This window comes from Microtus pennsylvanicus, chromosome 19 (genome assembly GCF_037038515.1).
Source record: "Microtus pennsylvanicus isolate mMicPen1 chromosome 19, mMicPen1.hap1, whole genome shotgun sequence".
NCBI classification, from domain to species: domain Eukaryota; kingdom Metazoa; phylum Chordata; class Mammalia; order Rodentia; family Cricetidae; genus Microtus; species Microtus pennsylvanicus.
The window spans coordinates 16,620,717-16,638,794 of NC_134597.1; the positions used below are offsets into that span (position 1 = coordinate 16,620,717).

Below are 18,078 nucleotides of genomic sequence, written 5' to 3' on the forward strand. Positions count from 1 at the left end.
TTAAAGGCGTGCGCCACCACCGCCCGGCCTTGTCATTGGTGTCTTGGCCAGACTCAACAAACCCCATGTTTGCCTGCTCTTCAGCACCACAAGAACAGTACAGTATGGGGCATGAAACCATTTGAAGGGCAGCTTTGTCTATGAATGCAGCGTGCTGTACACCAGCTGTATGTGTTAGCTGGATCTTGTCTGGGGTTTGTTGGATAAATGACATTTATGACATCACAATATTAAGTGTCATCTCACAGACCCCTAGTTTGACGAAGACAGGCATGGTCAAGACTAAATAACTTGAACAAGTTTGGTTCTTCTACTTCAGTAAAAATCCTCTCAGAAAAGAAGTTCATTTGTTTTTTCCACTGTAGGTGCCTAATGGTCATTCCATAAATATTCTAACTTTTAAAAAAATGTAAATACCAGATTTCTAAACGTAGTTTTGATAACTTATAGAACCAGTAATAGTGAATTCATTGGTAAAAATGCTTTATTTTGAAAAATTCAGAGAAAAAATATTTATAGGAATAATTACCAAATCCAGTCTCTGTGTGCTCTCCTTACCTGTAACTGTAGGTAACAGAGACTCCTCTTGCTGTGTGACTTGCTGTTGCCCCTCCCATTCTAAAATGATGCATTCTGTCTACAAATGCTGCAAGAAACGAGCCACATTTGGGGCAGATTTCAAGATGAACTTCATAAGATTTTAATTCGAGGGTTGGAGAGATGGCTTGGTAGGGAAGCGTGCTAGCTACTCACAAACCATGAGGGGTGGAGTTCAGATCCCAGTACCCGTGTAAAAGCCAGGCACAGCTGTGTGGGCTTGTAATCCCAGTTCTGTGAAAGGTGGGGACAGGACGATCTCCAGAGCTTGTTGGCCGCCAGCCCAGCTCCATGTTCTGTGAGAGGCAGGACACCTGATGTCTGCCTCTGGCTTCCTCACTCATGTTTGTATAGGTACATGTACCTGCCCACACGTGCATATGCCATATACCACACTTAAACACATACATCCATACTCACACAGACACACAAAGTTTAATATTGTGTTTTAAGCAAGATGGTAGTAGATGTCAATCATTTCTTGAATCACTTTCTATTAACAGCATGTGATCCTCCTTCAACTTTTAACCACAAGACCAGTAAATAAACAGCTAACTTTTATCGTTGTCGAGATTTAAAGAGAAAGATCCCATCCTTTTCCAGACCCTGTTCTTTCTCCCAAGGTGACCACTGATGTCTCCTCTTATCCTGGGTCTGTCCTTCCTATAAGCTTTTCTGGCCACCAAAGGCCAGCAGGGCATCCAGAATACAGTTCTCCACCCCCACCCGGGAGCCAGCTCCCTGTGCCCTGTGCCCTGCTCCACACTTGCAGAATCCAGGTGAATTTTAAAATAGAATGCATGGAGACCCAGTTATATAAAAAGTCACCTCTGGCCTCCTGTTCTGTCGTGGGAGTTAAGACCAGCTGGGTTGCTCTTAGTATCAGTTTCCAGGGCCTAAGTCTCTGTGATCTGCAGCAGAAATTCTTACAACAGGGCCCTTAGAAGTCTCGTTCTCTGATGGGCTGCCAGAGGCAGAGTCCAAGGCATATCTCTGTAAGCAGACTTTTTACTGAGTTCCCAGGGACTGGGAGAAAACTACCAGAAGGAACAGGCCCCATTTGTGTTCTACACCTAGTAATCGATCAGCAGCTACATAGTCATCTGGTTCCATTGTTAATCTGGATGGAGATGACCATGCAGATGAGAGGGAGAGAACGGGGCGGGAAAAAGAGAGAGCGAGAAGGGAAGGGGGAAGTATATAAATACATTGAATGAAAACCCTTAAAAACTCGTTTTTCCCTCCTAAACTTCCTTCTCAGAGGGGCAGCTCAAAACCCACCCACCCTGCTAAGAAAGATGTTCAAGGACACAATGCCCTTCTTACAGAATCAAGAAACCACAGTTACTTCAGTCACCTGTGAAAACTTGGAGTCACATTAACAGCACTGGTCAAACATGGGGTGGTAAGTTTGGGTTAGGAGGTGGTGTGATAATAGTTCTCACTTCTTAAGCAAGTAATGGCATGGATTTTAAAACATTTAGGGCTGCTGACATGGTTTCGTGGCAGAGTGCCTGCCTAGTGTCTGTAAGAGCCTCAGTTTGACCTCAGGCAAACCCTCTTCAGCTGAAAAGCCTCAGAGAGGCAGTACCTGCAGTAATGAGCATCAGGCCCATTGGCCCAGTGGGATGGTGTCTCCTCTCCACATTACAGAAATAAAAACATTAAATGAAAACATTCTGCAAAAGAAATATAGTATTTGAAATCTGTAGATATATGTATGGTTACATTTAACCTATTTTTTTCTGTTATTCCTCTAGTCTTAATAGAGAAATTTAACATTTGTTAGCAAGAGTAGAGATAAGTCACCCTATTTTAAGAGAAATAAATTAGATCATAAGTTCCTCAATTTCATCTTCCAGGATAAAGTTCCTATAGTGTCTTTTACTCTGTCAATAAAATTTCATCTGATCTGACTAGATTTTGACAAACTACAATGTGACCATTTAGAAAGATTTCTGGATCTAAATACTGCATCTCCTTGAAATTCAGAAGCAAACATGACGGTGAAGCTGTAAGATGCTTTTGCCCCAACGCGTCTGGGGGAGACAGGCCTGTTGAGCTGGCTGCTTTCTTTCTCTCGGTAGGAGAGCTCTGGTAAGATATTCAGATCTGACAAATACATCACTCTTCATCATTTTACAAGTAAGAAAATAGTATCAGACTTTGTATGTGTTCCCCAGATCACCTCTGCCTACAGCACCAACTGGCTAGCCCAGGCTAGTTAGTGATCCTTCCACTGGTCTTCCCAGTGTCCAACCCATGCCCAGTTCAACAAAGGCAGGGAAATGGAAGCCTGCTCTTGCAAACTGCCACCTGCCTCAGAGACACACACTTCCCAGAGAGCTTTGTGGGAGACTTCCCCATGACATGCTTGGTTTATGCCAGAAAACAAACAATAGTTAAATGCACTTTGTGCACAGAACCCAGAGACACACTAAGAAATGCATGCCCTAATACTTACCAATCTGAGATTTGGTCAGAAAAAAAAAAGTGAATGTAGCTTAGAATGAGGGTATACAGCAGCCAGCGTATGTGGCAGAGGGAGAGGAGGTCTAAAATAAAATCGGTCTTTGGCTCTGCTACTCGCAGAGGGATCTCCAGGAAACCTCCGAATCTTCCCAAGCTTATAACTCCAGCTGTAAAATCACCATAAATTGTGCGAGGAGGGTAGAATTGTGTAAACCTTCAAAGAGGGAGACAGAAAGATAGAAAGAGACAGAGATGGAGCCTGTGAGGGGGCTCACGAGTGAAGGAGCTTGCCTCCAATCCAAACCCGATGGCCTGAGTTTGATCCCCACGGCCCACGTGGTGGAGTGTGAGAACTGATCCCTGTACAATGTCTTTCCCTGACAGCCCACTCTACCTGTGCAGGCGCAAGTTGGGGGTCGGGAGTGAAAAGAAGAAGGAAGAGACAGAGAACGAAAGAATCTGAGGGCACACAACAGGCTCTCAGCCTGTGGAAATTCACAAGGCCTGAGCGTCACGCCGACTCCTTCAGCTGAACTAGTGGGAATGTCTACGTTGTTATGAAAATACACACCAAATCACACCCCTCCCCGGGCCCTAGGCACTGTAGAATTGTGTCTAGGACCTGAAAATGTTTGAGCTAGTGGGCTGACGCTAGCTGGCGCCCAGAATGGCGTACTCTGGTATTAACCCCAAAGCTTCAACAGGATTCCTGCATGGTGCTGGATCCCTTGAGGAAAAATGGAGGCAGCCTTCGGCAGACTCAACCCTCTGGCCCACACCTCTGCATTCTCTTCCATGTGTTTTCATGGCATACTGTACTTCCCACCTTTACCGCTTCGGACTGGAATTGTCGTTTTACGTGTCTGTTTTGTCACGTGACTTAGGAGCTCTACAACCACGTGACTGACTCACGGCTAGTCTCCCACTTGACCCCACAACAGTCTGCAAATAAATGTCTGCATGAAAAGAAAAATTAAACAATCATTTTAAAACCTTTACCACAGTTGGCCCTAGAAAGAAATCAGCTTAAGGGGATGGATGCTCCCCACGCCCTCCTCCCAAATCTCATTTCCAGCACAAGGAAGACATGTCTCTATTTCCAGCCTTTAGGCCACTTAGGCATCTGTTCGGGATGTTCCTCATCACACTAATCCACTCAATAAGTTGTGCTTCGAAAGAAGATCTGATGCTCTGGACAGTGGCGCAGCAGCCGATGTACCATGGTCCCTTCTTGGAGAGGCTCACAGGATAAAGTGAGCTTGGATCAAGGCTCCGATTTTCAAAGAGGCCACTAACCATTAGCCAAAATATTTCTGGATCAGTAACCATACCCTATCATCAACTTGACTTTCTAAAAATTACAATGTGGTTTTAGGACCTGGTACGTAGTGTACATGCAATAAATAGTTGCCGGATAAGGAATGGCGGGAGTTTGACTGATCTTTGATTGACCGTCTGTGATGCCTAGGATTATAACTGGCAAATGTCCTCAAAGCTTTGCAGGATGGGGCTGAGTTGGGGCCCCCGCCAAGGTGATACCACCGGGAGAGTTTGTTAACATTCCAGACGTCCTCCTGGGAGCAGGTGTGTGTGGAAGCAGACGAGGCAGGCCTCTTTGATACTGCAGCAAGACAGAGTCCGGGCTTCAAAGAGATCTTGGAGACAAAACGCTGGCTAACTAACCTTCCAAAACTACCGGCTGCCAGAACACTTCCTACTTTTAAAGCACATTTGGCCAAAGCATAAGCTAGCTGCCAATACCATTTACCTATAATCTCCATTACTGATAATCAGAATTTATTTGGCCTTAGATTTGCCTGCCTGGCTCGTTTTTACACTTGTGGAAAGTCGTCCTAGTTCTACAACTTTCCATAGGGCTGAGCATGCAGTTGGTACGGCATGCAGTATTTCTGGGTTTTGTCATGGTTGCTGCTGTTTTCGGCCGGTGGCAGTAGCCCTGTATAAGGTCTTCCTGGGGTCAGAAGACAAGGGCAGGGACAACCCTCATCCATTTGGGAATTTTCTGGTCCGCTCTCACTCATTCGTCGGCATGTTTTTCCCCACCTTAGGATAGACCATGCTCTCAAAAGTTACAGAAATAAGAGAAGTGGGAAAAGCCTTCACAGAACCCAATTAAAACATGGAAGGTAAATTTTATGCTATGCTTAAAGTAAATGACGAGGACCATAGCCCAGACAGCTTCTCACCTATCCTCTCTGCCAAAACGGACCTCAAGCTGGGCGTCGAAAACTCACTTTTTTGCGAGGAGGGGAGGTACCAACTCCAACTTTAAAAAGATAACTCTCCAGGGAGAAGTACAGGAAAAAAGAACCAGGTGCCCCACCCCACCCCCTTTCGCGCGCCTTCATCCTTTTTACTCAGAGGGTAAATGCAGACAGGATTGGATAAAGGAGCTACACTTTCACTCAAAGATGCTAAGACAGAAATGTCCATCACTTCTTTGCTCTTCAGGTTGAGTCAGTCTCACAGTGACCTCCTCTAAGGACAACGTGACAGGACGAAAGGTCGTGACACTCGCAGGTCTAGTCAGTCACCGAAGCTCAGTCCAAGAGCGCCCCCCGCAGAGCCCACTGTTAGCCAATGAGAGACTGAGGTTTACAGACGGTGAGATACGGGTCTGCTGTTGGGCCAATCAGGCGCCAGGCGGGGTCGGGGAGGGGTGGGGAGGAGATGCGAGGAGAAGCCTGAGGCGATGGAGACACAGAAACATCAGCAGAAGTTTCTCACCTTGGAATGTGAGGGACGCTCCGGCATCTCCGGCACACGTCCACCTCTGCGCGAGAGGACCTTAGGCTACTTTCTCCACCTCATCCTGCTGGGGCCTGGGAGCCTGCTGTTAGTCTCTGTCCTTGCTGCCCTTTTTGATGTTACCTTCCAGGGGAAAGAGAGCAAGGAACAACTGGGAGCTAAGGAACTGACCTCAAGCCCTGCGGGCCTCTGGAGAAAGGGAACAGAAAAGGAGTGGCCGGGGCTGGGGGACTCCATGCGTGGACCATGGACAGAGCGGCGCTCCTGGCCCTGCCCAGCTTGTGCGCGCTGTGGGCAGCTGTGCTCTCGCTGTTCCCCTGTGGAACCCAGGGCAACTGGATGTGAGTATGGGCGCTGCGGAGGCGTTAAGGGTAGGTGGCCAAAGGGATGACCCATGCCAGGGAACTTTTCAACTGAGGCCAGGGGAGGAGGAGCGGGGACCCTAGAATCGCTGACCTAATGCATCTGGGGTAGGGGCGGAGAGCGGGGGCGGGGGCGACTTACGGCAGGGGCGCCTTATTTTACAGGTGGCTGGGCATTGCCTCCTTCGGGGTACCGGAGAAGCTGGGCTGCGCTGGCTTGCCTCTGAACAGCCGCCAGAAGGAGCTGTGCAAGAGGAAACCATACCTGCTGCCTAGCATCCGAGAGGGCGCCCGGCTGGGCATTCAGGAGTGCAGGAGCCAGTTCCGACACGAGCGGTGGAACTGTATGGTCGCCACCGCCACCTCCGCCCCGCTTGCCACCAGCCCCCTCTTTGGCTATGAGCTGAGTAGCGGTGAGTCACCGGGACCCCTGGGGTTGGCGGGACATAGAAAGCGACAAATTTTCTGCTAGCGTCTTCGATAGAGTAAATAGTAACTGCACCGTCCGGTGCTCGCGAGATCTTCAAATAGGGAAACTGGGGCACAGGGGCCAGACCCCAGCGTGCAGGTGCAGCCCCAGAGAGGGACACCCCTGATCTACAGAGGGACATTTAGAGGGGTTGCAGTTCTCTGTCCTTCCCGTGGCCCCTGCCGAAGTTGCAGAAAAACTATGAGTCCCCACCCCATCGACCCCTCGGACCCCGTGGCGCCCCGCTCCGTGGGTGACCAGCTGGACAAACATGAGGTCTGCAGCCGGGAATGCTGCAGCCGCATCTGCTTTGATTTAGGCAGCTCTGTGGCTCTCGGAGCTGTAGACAAGTGGCTAATTGAGAGACAGCTGCACGTTTTATTGAGTCCTGGAAACACTAGGTTTAGTGTACAATGGTGATTTTTAAAGGAAATGTCACCTGGGCGCGACTTCTTTTGCTTTCCCTCATTTTCTGTTCCTTCCATCTCTCCCTGACTGGGTGCATTTTCCGCGGTACGGAAAAGTTCAGTGAAAAAAAGAAAAAGTTCTTCCACGTGCCTGGTGACTTAGCTAGGATAACCGTACTCGCACCCAAGATCCTTCCCGGGATATTAGCAGGGTCAGAGAGTTTTAGGCCCAAAGCATTGAATGATGCCTTCGCCGTGTTTTTAAAAGTTCGTTTCCGTTTGTACTGCGTCTTTGACTCTTCCTCACGCTTTCTGCATGCGCCTCCCCAGAGCCGCACCTCCCCAGCTCTGAGTTTTGGCTATCAAGGGCTGAGGATGGATCTCTTACCTGGGGGTTGGAAATGAAGGGTAAAAGCCTGGAGAGAAAGAAAGAAATGTAAGAAAGAGGAAAATGATGTGTCCTAAATAGTGCTGAGATGCAGAAGCATTTGCTGCTGAAAAGGTTTATTGGACAACCGGCGTGAGTGAAACTGTTTCTATTCCAACCTAAACATCTGGAAAGAAAAAAAAAATCGCCCGCTGAGTCCTTTCTAGTCTGTTTTATGAATGTGTTAAAGAAACTTTGATTTCAAAGAATTTTAACTCCAACTCTACTGAGTGCAAAATGTAACTGCTTCAAAACAGGACACTTTTCCACAACAATTCGACTTTTTCCAAGTTTTCTAATATCTTCTTTCCATTGGTTTTATGACTGTAAGGCCTGCTTTACTGCAGAACATGTTAGCTACTTGATATCAACGATGTTCAGTATGTTCTCCCCTTTTAAAATCTCATCTTTAATGTGAAAGAAAGCAAATCATCCAGCAGTTGTAGCCTGCATTCTGACGCATAATATCTATTCAAAGAAACAGCGCGCCGAAACTTTCGTTTGTGTTTTGTGACAGCCGCACAGTTAGACAAAAGATAAGGCGTCTGCTCCCTTTTCCGTTGCCGTTTCCGTGGTCCGTGCAGGGGATTTACCTTCAACATGTACTAATGAGTTACCTCCGTCCACCCGGAACACTAGGGTAGGTGCTAGTGAGGGTGGCAAATTTAAAGACAAGCATGAATTTTGATAGATGAGGAGAGTGGGTGACAATGTGGCACGTGACATCCCATGATGTGGAATCCTGAAAAATAATAATGCTTTTTTTTTTAAAGTCCAAAATAGTAGATCTGCTTTCCAGTGTCCACTCATTACAACATCCGTTGCGAACACTTGAAAAAATCGATTGCCCCATAAGTCGACGAGTAAGAGGCTGTAGGACTGAATTTCGCCAGAAAATGACGGCTCTGCAATTTATCAATGTTTCCTCCCTAGGCACCAAGGAGACCGCGTTCATTTACGCCGTTATGGCTGCAGGCCTGGTGCACTCGGTAACCAGGTCATGCAGTGCTGGAAACATGACGGAATGTTCCTGTGATAGCACTTTGCAAAATGGTGGCTCTCCAAGTGAAGGCTGGCATTGGGGGGGATGCTCTGATGACGTCCAATACGGCATGTGGTTCAGCAGAAAGTTTCTAGATTTCCCCATCAGGAACACCACAGGACAAGAAAGCAAAGTGCTCCTAGCCATGAATCTACACAACAACGAAGCAGGAAGGCAGGTATGTATTAGAAAATTGACTAAGACTCCGGCATCATTGGGTAAATAGAAATTGGGGCTAAGGCTTCAGGTGAATCCATGCCAAGAATTTTAAAACCAAACACTGGCAATATATCCTTTCACGAGTGTGTATTGACTATTTTGGTAAGCTTTCTTAGGGAATTTGCAATCACTATTTTTTTTTATAAAGCAAAGGTTTTTTTATGAAAAATTGTTAACTTTATAAATTAATGTAGGTTCAATTAAGACTATAAAAGAATATGACTATAAAGCCATGGCTATATTAAAGATAAAGACATTATAAAATAAAGCTATCTTAAAGACAGGTTGAGAGGAGGGGAATACCTAACACCTAGTAAACTGCTTTATGAATTCTGCTTTTGAAAATTGTTTGCTTAAAAAAATATGTGTGTACCCTACTTACCTTTTCTATATTTACATTATAGACAATTGATACCATAAAGTTTGGATCTAAAGCACTGTTGAGTTCTTTGGCAATTCACCCTAAATTTCCTAAAAGACGGTAACATTTTTATAAATACATACTTTCTGCTATAATAAACTTTTCAAGAAAGGTACTATTTTGAATTTCCAATAACCTGTCAAGGTCGCAATGTTGTTCCCACAATCTGCCACCTCCTCCTGAAGTAAATTCGGTCCATTTGCAGCATCTCTTAGGAACAGTTAAAGTATATGTTGCATTTGTGTTTTACATTTTTTGGCAAATGAAGAACGGGGCTCATTCACAATGCTTGGAAGTCCCAGCCAGTTTTCTTTCTTTAACTGCCCTGGCTTAAAATACAAAAAGCCAGAAGACTCAGTAAAATATCACCATAACTCCACAAGTTTGGATTTATAGTTCCATTTAATTTGAATATGCAATTCAATAAAGCAAAAATAGAAAACAGGAAAATCAATAGACAGGTTTTGCAAGTTTTCCATATTTTTATTTTGGAGTTTCAGAAAAGTTATTTGATTTTACTAACACCACTCTGGGTCTGCACTACAACAGTTAGGCATATACCTTTTTTCCCTTGGATTTGTTTTTCGTTGTGAAAATAAGAATGAGCTGTCCATTGAATTTAAATAAATATTTATTATTTCTAGCATATTACTATGAAACTCTAGCACTAAGCTCAAGAAAAAAACATCAGTGGACACCAAATCACTACAGCCAATTAAGAGTTGAGAAAACAATTGCATAAATATTCATTACTCCTCATTCTTTAAATGGCTTGGTAGTGATTTTAAAATTTAACCAAAAAACGAAACTCAGAAGTTCATCTTATGGTTAACTCTTAAATAAATATAGTTGTACCTGAGCTTATGAAAACCTAAAACATTTGTATTAAAGAAAATTAATTTTATTATTAACATTCTCTTTTATTTCATCTTACTTTCAAATTAGACAGCTATATTCACCTCTATCATTGATAATATGGGTCTTAAACAGTTATTTACATTTTGATTTTGGGTTTTTTATCTGCATCAATTTTAATACATTATACTAAGAATTGGGAAAAACTCAATTACTCCATTTTACATAGTTTTTTTTTTGCTATTTTTCTGTATTAGCAAAGAACAGTTCAGTCCATATAAAGATGCAGGTTTTGTGAAATTTTCAGTTTCCCTTACTGAATCTTTTGCCTCACATTGTTCTAGATGGAATCCTAAAATATTACAAAACATTTACCTGACTATTTTGAGGGTAATTCTTGGGCGTTTTTGTTGATCTTTTTTTTTGGGGAGGCATTCTAATTCAAAATATTTTCGTATTTTTCTTTCCACTGCTACCTTTAAAAAAAAGTCTAAATAAACAAAAGGAGGTTTCTCTAACATGGACGAGAAACTGACTCAATTTTTAATATTAGCTATTATGATTTTGATCTGTCAGGCATATTTGTCTGAATAAAGTTTAAGGTCTGCATTCAATTGAGTTGGTTTTTCTAGTCTCCAAATCCCAAACTCAGAATGTAGGAAAGCGTTCAGAGAAATGTGGGTACTGGCGCTTAGTAGCACTGTGAACAGGATAGATGATTTTCTAACCGCTGACCTTAAATACTCTGATTCCCACTTGGTTTCTGACACCATTCCTAAACTTATGACTCCAAGAATAATGTTGCTGGGCGGTGATTGGCTGCGAGAGTGATGTGATGTCTTCCAGGGGCAGAACTTCTGGGAATACTGTGACTTGGAATATTTATGGGTATTTCTTTTGGTGTGCTTAAAATATTTCCATTCTTACCATGTCTACCTCATAAACTTTTAAGTTTTCCTACCCCATAATTTGTTTTATTATGAGTAACTCAACAAAGTGGGAAGGGGCAGACCCCAAATTTTCATTGACCTGTTTCAAGAATATTTATAAGTAGTTGAACAACACAACTGTGTTTTCATTTTCAGCAGGTTCAGGCGTATTTTGGGATAGAAAGGGATAAAGTGGACGGAGGAACAGAAATCCTACACACACACCCATCCGATCTTAACTCGCAGAGTTCTTAAGTTAAGCAGATCCTCCGGTGGCAGACGCAGTGCAGTGTTGACTACAGAATGTTCCACACAGTTTCTGGCCATTCCTCGTAAAGTTTGGATAAAGCAATATGTAGAAAAAGATCTCTGCCCTCAGCGTTACCTTTGACTGAAAATTGTGAAAAAATTAGCCCATAAATCATTTCTTATGCGGCATCTGCCTTTGCACCGAGTTCCAGTAATGATACATCTTTCCCATTTCCCTTCAGTAGAACTGATTGACCCAAAACTTCCATGAGGAGCCCTGTGGATTAAATGCCACCAGCCTAATCACTCTCCTATAGTTTTACACTGTTCCATCAAAATGCGCACATCTGTTTGCAATAGTTAACAAAACATTCCTCTGTTAATGTCGTTATAAACCTTAACAACTCAACTAGAGGAGAGAGAGGAATTTCCCCATAACCACACACAATTCATTCGGTTGCTATTCTCTTTTCCAGTTAGCAGAAAACATCAGAGCCACCACTGTGGCTCACACTAACCATTTCACATCAATTAAGAACCCCGGCAGGAAAGATGGAGAACACACATTTCGGGGAGTTGCTGGAATATTTTTAAATATACTTGTATTTTCCACTTTCGTTTTTTTTTTCTGTTTTTCTAACATAATCTTGCTGAGTTATAAAGACCTTATATCATATGTCACTAATTTATGTAAGACAAGTGTCTTAACCACATTGTTTATTTTTCTATAAAACTGGAATCACAACTAAGTACCTGTTCATTAACTACACATTAAGTAAAAAGAATTTCTTGCTATAAAACCAGATCGAGTACAAGATTTATGAAAATGTGCTCCAAAAAACACTGTCGGCAAAGTTAAACCCTTGTGTGTATGTGCCTACCCTGAAACTCCGTATTTCATAAAATTCTCCGAGCAATGATTATTTTGCTCTGCTTTAATCCCAAGCTCAATCCTTGGTGTGTTATGAGGACATCATCATTCAAATTGTATGCGAGACTCTTGGGCTTCTTCTACTCGGAGTGAACTTATATATGTAAATTCTGGGGTAGAAAAATAATATGTGACATCTATGAAAAGAATGCTATCTTCTGCTACGTATGTTCTGGCCAGTTTTGCACAAAAGTTTTAGAACTAAAAGTCGAAAAGCATAATATAGTGCAAAATTATCAACTCCAGTATTTAAAAAGAGCCGGTTTTTTTAGAGTAGGAAAATCCTTCAAAATCCTAATATAAGCTTAGTAGGTGACAAAGTTGTATTTGCAAGCCTCTTTTTGCAATTTTTTTTTTTGTACAGCAATTTGGTGTACTCATGCTGTTTGGCAGAGAGTTATGATGAAGCTGGAGGAGAGCCCTGCTGGCTCAAGATCCTCTGGGACCACTGCCCCTCCAGCAGTGTGATCTGCCTTTGTGAGGGTGGTTTTTGTTACTCTTCCTACTGGGGTTAGCCATGGAGGGTGCATTAGAATGGCTTGCGCAAGTGCCCCGTCATTTGAAGTGCAGAATTTACTCTGTTTCTCATGCTTAGCAAACCAGCAGTGCACATGTCTGAATGGGTTAAAAAAAAAAAAAGGAAGTTGGGCTTTCAGTCACGATCAGGAGGAGAGGCAGCTTTAAATCACTGGGTGATGACTATCAGGAACGCTGATCTGGTTTAAACATGTACTTACTCTCGGGTCTGGGGCTTCTCGGACTATTTATTTTATTACCTACACTGATTGAGCTCTTTTTCTCCTTCGTATCCTTTGGCACTTAAAATATGAACAAAGGTGGCCAGATTGCATTAATTTTAAATATTTATCTGCATATAGAGTTCTTAAAGAAACCAGGATTTTGTGCATAACAAATACCACAAATCAGATTACACTTTGTGTGATAAGTTGTCCCATAGGGTTTTTTTTTCTGTGTTTAAGAAATAGAAACATGTATCAGTTTTGAAGTTTTATGAGTAAAAAATGATTGTGTCCTATGTTCTAGAAAGGACAGGATTCAATACCATTCTATTGATTGTTTTCAATGCTACTAAATGTATTGTACAAATCAATATCATATGTGCTCGTGTAAGGCTGCAATACAATATTACTTGTTTGAAATATTCTGTGTGGTTACTGTTCAGAGAATGTTAGGAAATGCCCTTCTGCAGACATATCAATAGTAATAAAGCCTTGGTTATATTGTAGTTTTGATAAGAACTGTAAATGGAATTTAAATTTCTATTGTGAGACTATGCACATAATTTTCAAGTTGTTGAATGGGCGGATTCATTTTTCATTTGCCCAGCCTGTCGACAGAATATCCACTCTACAACCAGTCCTGATAATTTATTAATCTGTCCTGCCATCGTCTGGGGACTGCAGGAAGCAATGTTCATACACTAGAGGTTAGAGCTCCCCTTTAGAACTCTCTAGATTGTTATTTTAGGCTCATTGAAAAATTCATCTTAACTTTTACTCTAACTTTCTCAAAGGCGGGAGTGTCTAGACCATACTACACCGCAAACAATGGGCTAGCACAAGCGTGTGTAAGATCAAGTAGTGCTCCGGGTTGGAAAAACTGAAGCACTTAGAAATGAATCTAAAATTACATAAACATGGTCGTCTTTTCCTTTTCTTCAGACAAGGTCCCACTCTGCAGCCTAGGTTGGCCTGGACGCTCTAAGTTACCCAAGGTAGCCTCACGTTCACAGCCTTCCTACCTCAACCTACCGAGAGTGGCGATTACAGGAATTATTTCTCTTTTTATTCTTTGTGCTAATATACTGCTGTTTATTCGTCAAGGACAGGAGCTATGTTTTCAATTAAACTTTTCAGAAAAGCGGAACTTGTCGGCAGCTGCCTCACTGCATGCAGCTCCTCTCCCTGAGGCAATCTGACTTGAGGCAGGGTTTCTCGTGTGGTCTGTGTCCAGGGTATAGCATGTTCTCACTCCGCCTTTACACCCCCCTCCGATGTAATTGACAATATAGTGACAAACCCTAGGAAGGTTCTATAGAATCAACCAACAGGTGCCGCCGTAGCATGTAAGCAGCTCACCCCAGCCTGTCAGATTCCACGGGCTTGAGAATTGGTTTCCTGGGAGAGTTGTACTGATGTTTCTGTGTTTGCTGTGAAAATTGATGGCTACGACCTCCCCTGTGAGTGCTCTGCGTGCTAACCACCTGGAGCTTTGGCTTACGGTGTAGCTTTTCATTCTGTACATCGGACTTAAGACCAGAGTTGTCTTCATTTCTTACAAGGGATGCTGGAGCCGGTGGCCCATGAACCAGACTTTGAATAGCAAGGCTTGGAGTGGTATTAGGGAGATGCAGGCAAGCACCAGCATCCTTCCTCACCCCCAAAGGAGTGAGGTACTTATTAGGAATGAGAGGACTTTCCCTGTGAGGTTTCGGATTGTCTTTGGTAAGTAGTAAACGTGGCTGTTCTGGTGATCATTTATTTTATAGTTTTTATGTAACTATTTATTTAGCATAGGGAGCTACACACACACACCACGGCGCACATGTGGAAGCCAGAAGACCGCTTGCAGGAATTGGTTCTCTCCTTCAACCCTGTGGTTTCCCAGGGTTCCAACTCAAGTCATCAGGCTTGACAGCACTTCGTGGGCACCTCGCCGCCCCTCCCACCCCTACTGTTTTTAATGTGGCACGGGAGGGTTTTGTTTGTGGACTCAAAACATTTAGACAGAAATAAATGACAAAATATTTGAACTCTAAACAACCTTAAAGATGGTTTGTGTTCAAAGCGTCATTTTTATAGAGGAAAAGGGCGAGAACAACTTGGAGTGGCTAGGTTAACTGTTTCTGCTGTTGAATGAAAACCTGCACATTTGAACACAATCATTGTTCGTTTCAGGCTGTCGCCAAGTTAATGTCTGTGGACTGCCGCTGTCATGGAGTTTCCGGCTCCTGCGCTGTGAAAACCTGCTGGAAAACTATGTCCTCTTTTGAAAAGATTGGGCATTTTTTAAAGGATAAATATGAAAACAGCATCCAGATTTCAGACAAAGCCAAGAGGAAAATGCGCAGGAGAGAAAAAGGTCAGACACAGACACCCATCCATAAAGACGACCTGCTGTACGTTCATAAGTCTCCCAACTACTGTGTGGAGAACAAGAAACTGGGAATTCCTGGGACACAGGGCAGAGAGTGCAACCGTACGTCAGGAGGTGCCGATGGCTGCAACCTCCTCTGCTGTGGCCGGGGCTACAACACCCACGTGGTGAGACACGTGGAGAGGTGTGAATGTAAGTTTATCTGGTGCTGCTACGTCCGCTGCCGGAGGTGCGAAAGCATGACTGATGTCCACACTTGTAAGTAATCTCTCCGTCAAGACTAGCAACCAAGGGTTGAAACCTGGAGGGCGCCCCCTACTGTGCACGGCGGAAGACCTCACTGCCTGCGATGCCATTGCAGATCCCTGGGTCAAGCTGTGATTTCTTCTTTCTGATCGCAAGACGAGGATTGCTTGGAGTTCTAAAAGAGAAAAGGTTGGCAGTCACCTTTGGATGGTTTTGTGAAAAGATATTGACATATGGGGAACATCAATCTGTCCCCTAAGAAATAGAAACGAAGGAAAGGAGGGAGGGAGGAAGGGAGGGAGGGAAGGAGGGAAGGAGGAAAGAAGGAAGGAAAAAAGAGAGAGGAAAGGAAAGGAAAGGAAAGGAAAGGAAAGGAAAGGAAAGGAAAGGAAAGGAAAGGAAAGGAAAGGAAAGGAAAGGAAAGGAAAGGAAAGGAAAGGAAAGGAAAGGAAAGGGGGAAAAGGGGGGGAAAAGTCCCTATCTGGAGTATCCAGGCAGGCTCAGGATAAGAGCAAAGACCAAGGACATAGATGCAGAAATCAGTCATGGTGTGTGCACAGCGATCATGTTTTAAAGACATCTCTTATAGGAGCAAAGGAACAGCACACATGATTTGCATTCTCCCTCAGTATGTTACTAGAATTGATTATACTATTTTGTTTTTGCGCATAGAGAGCGGAGACTAAAAATTAACTGAGGGGCAGGTGCTTGTTTATGCTTCCATAGACTGCAAAAAAAAAGTCAAAGTATTTTTAAAGATATTAAGCAAAAAAAAAAAGAATCAGTAATGTAAGGAGTGAAGCATGAGTTGGATTTTTAGGTGCCTTTAACTAGGGGGATTTGTTTAGGGAGTGAAAAAGCTCTGCAGAGTTTATCTCACTTTTAATCTTTGGGCTTATCCTTTTGTTATAGACCAGTGTTTACCATCAAAAACTCAGCTGTGATATACTGGGAAGTGAGATCCCTTAAAAGATAAGAAAAAAAATGGGAGTAACAAGAAAAAGCCCCCTAATTATATAAAGACAGTATTTTGTATAGTCTTTTGCTTTAAAAGTTTTATAATTTGTAAATATAGTATTTAACTTATGTGACATATATTAAGACTTAAAGACATTTATGGTCAAATTCTTAGAGGACTACAATAATAAGGTTATGTCAAGAAATAACAATAATCTTTTCTTTTTCATACCACTAATTCTTTCTTAAAGCATTGCAAAAGAAAACAGTTGGGGCAGTTGCCCGGATGTATATTTCTTGCCAAAATGACAGCTTTCTTTCTTCTTTTAAGAAAAACAAAACTTGTTTTTATCAAGACAGGGTTTCTCGGCATAGCCCTGGATATCTTGAAAGTGACAGGGTTTTTTTTATGCTATAGGTTAAAGTATGTTATAAAATATTACAGATTGTCTTATTTCAGTAGCCAGATAACTGAACTCATTTCAACCTTATCTCTGCTTTATTATAACAATTTCATAGTAAAGGTATTAGTTGGGAAAAGGAATCTAAGCCAGAATAATGGTGAACTTGATACCCTGGGTATTTATTAAATTTTATGCAATGTTGTCTTTCCATTTGAAAATTGAGTACTGTTTTTCTTTTCTCTTTCTCTCCCTTCTTTTTTTTTTCTTTTTTCTTTTGGATCTAAGGACAGAAGCAAGGGCCTTGTGTTTGCTATGCAAATACTCTACCACTAAGTTAAATCTTTAGTCCCTCTCTTATTTTAATATCCACATATGTATGTTCATATTTTACAAGATACCTATTTAAACATCACAGGGCTGTATCTAAGGTTACATTTTAATGTAAATGGTTACACTTTCATGCTTTGTTAAAATATTTTCAAATTATATGGAAAAATAGCTCTTCTAAGCTCATGATGGACACAAAGAATATTCTTTTTTATTAATAAGATATTTATCAAAGATTTCAATTTTTCCTATTATTTTTTAAAATAAATATTGAACAACAACATGAAAATCAAACCCATGGAAGGTATCTCAAATTCTGATATTAAGAAAATCAAGACTGCGCATTTAATTGTGACCCATAAAGTCTAACAGTTACTGTTTGCTAAATGAGAAATACGGACACGGCAAATGAACAAATACTGTGCTAATTTGAAAGAATTGTTTCCCGTTCCTTGTTACTCTGAGTATAATGTGGGGTGAGGCACGCTCACGGTCTTTTTGCAAAGTAACTAATTTATCTGCACTAAAAATAATCACCCTTTTACTTTTATAGAGAAAGACTACAGCACATTAACTGCTTATTCTATTAACTAGGAAACCTTTCCTACTACCCTAGTGCTTGACTGAGAATTAGTTACCCTCTTACTGACTAGCAGCTGCTGACTCCAGCCATTGCATCAAAAACCCAGTCCCTACGTGGCTGTGGCTGTGGTTGTCCTCTCTATGATGCCAAGAAGGAATTTCTCACTCCCACAGTCTCTGGGTTCTTTCCCTTCTTCTCTTAGACACCACCTTTTTCAGTCAGCCATGCGTTTTTCACCTATGTGTCTTTATGTTGCAAGTAACCACAAACCCAGAACTAGACGGAGTTAAACATT

The 18,078-nt window shown here is 42.5% G+C and overlaps 1 protein-coding gene across 1 annotated transcript; it reads left to right on the plus strand.

The window, feature by feature from the left end:
- The first annotated feature begins 5,794 nt into the window (after nt 1-5,794).
- Nucleotides 5,795-17,494, plus strand: Wnt16 (Wnt family member 16). Its single transcript, XM_075953720.1, has 4 exons — nt 5,795-6,179; nt 6,366-6,613; nt 8,437-8,723; nt 15,068-17,494. Exons 1-4 carry the CDS (start codon nt 6,085-6,087, stop codon nt 15,530-15,532), a joined length of 1,095 nt encoding a protein of 364 aa, XP_075809835.1. The 5' UTR covers nt 5,795-6,084; the 3' UTR covers nt 15,533-17,494.
- Nucleotides 17,495-18,078: the final 584 nt, after the last annotated feature.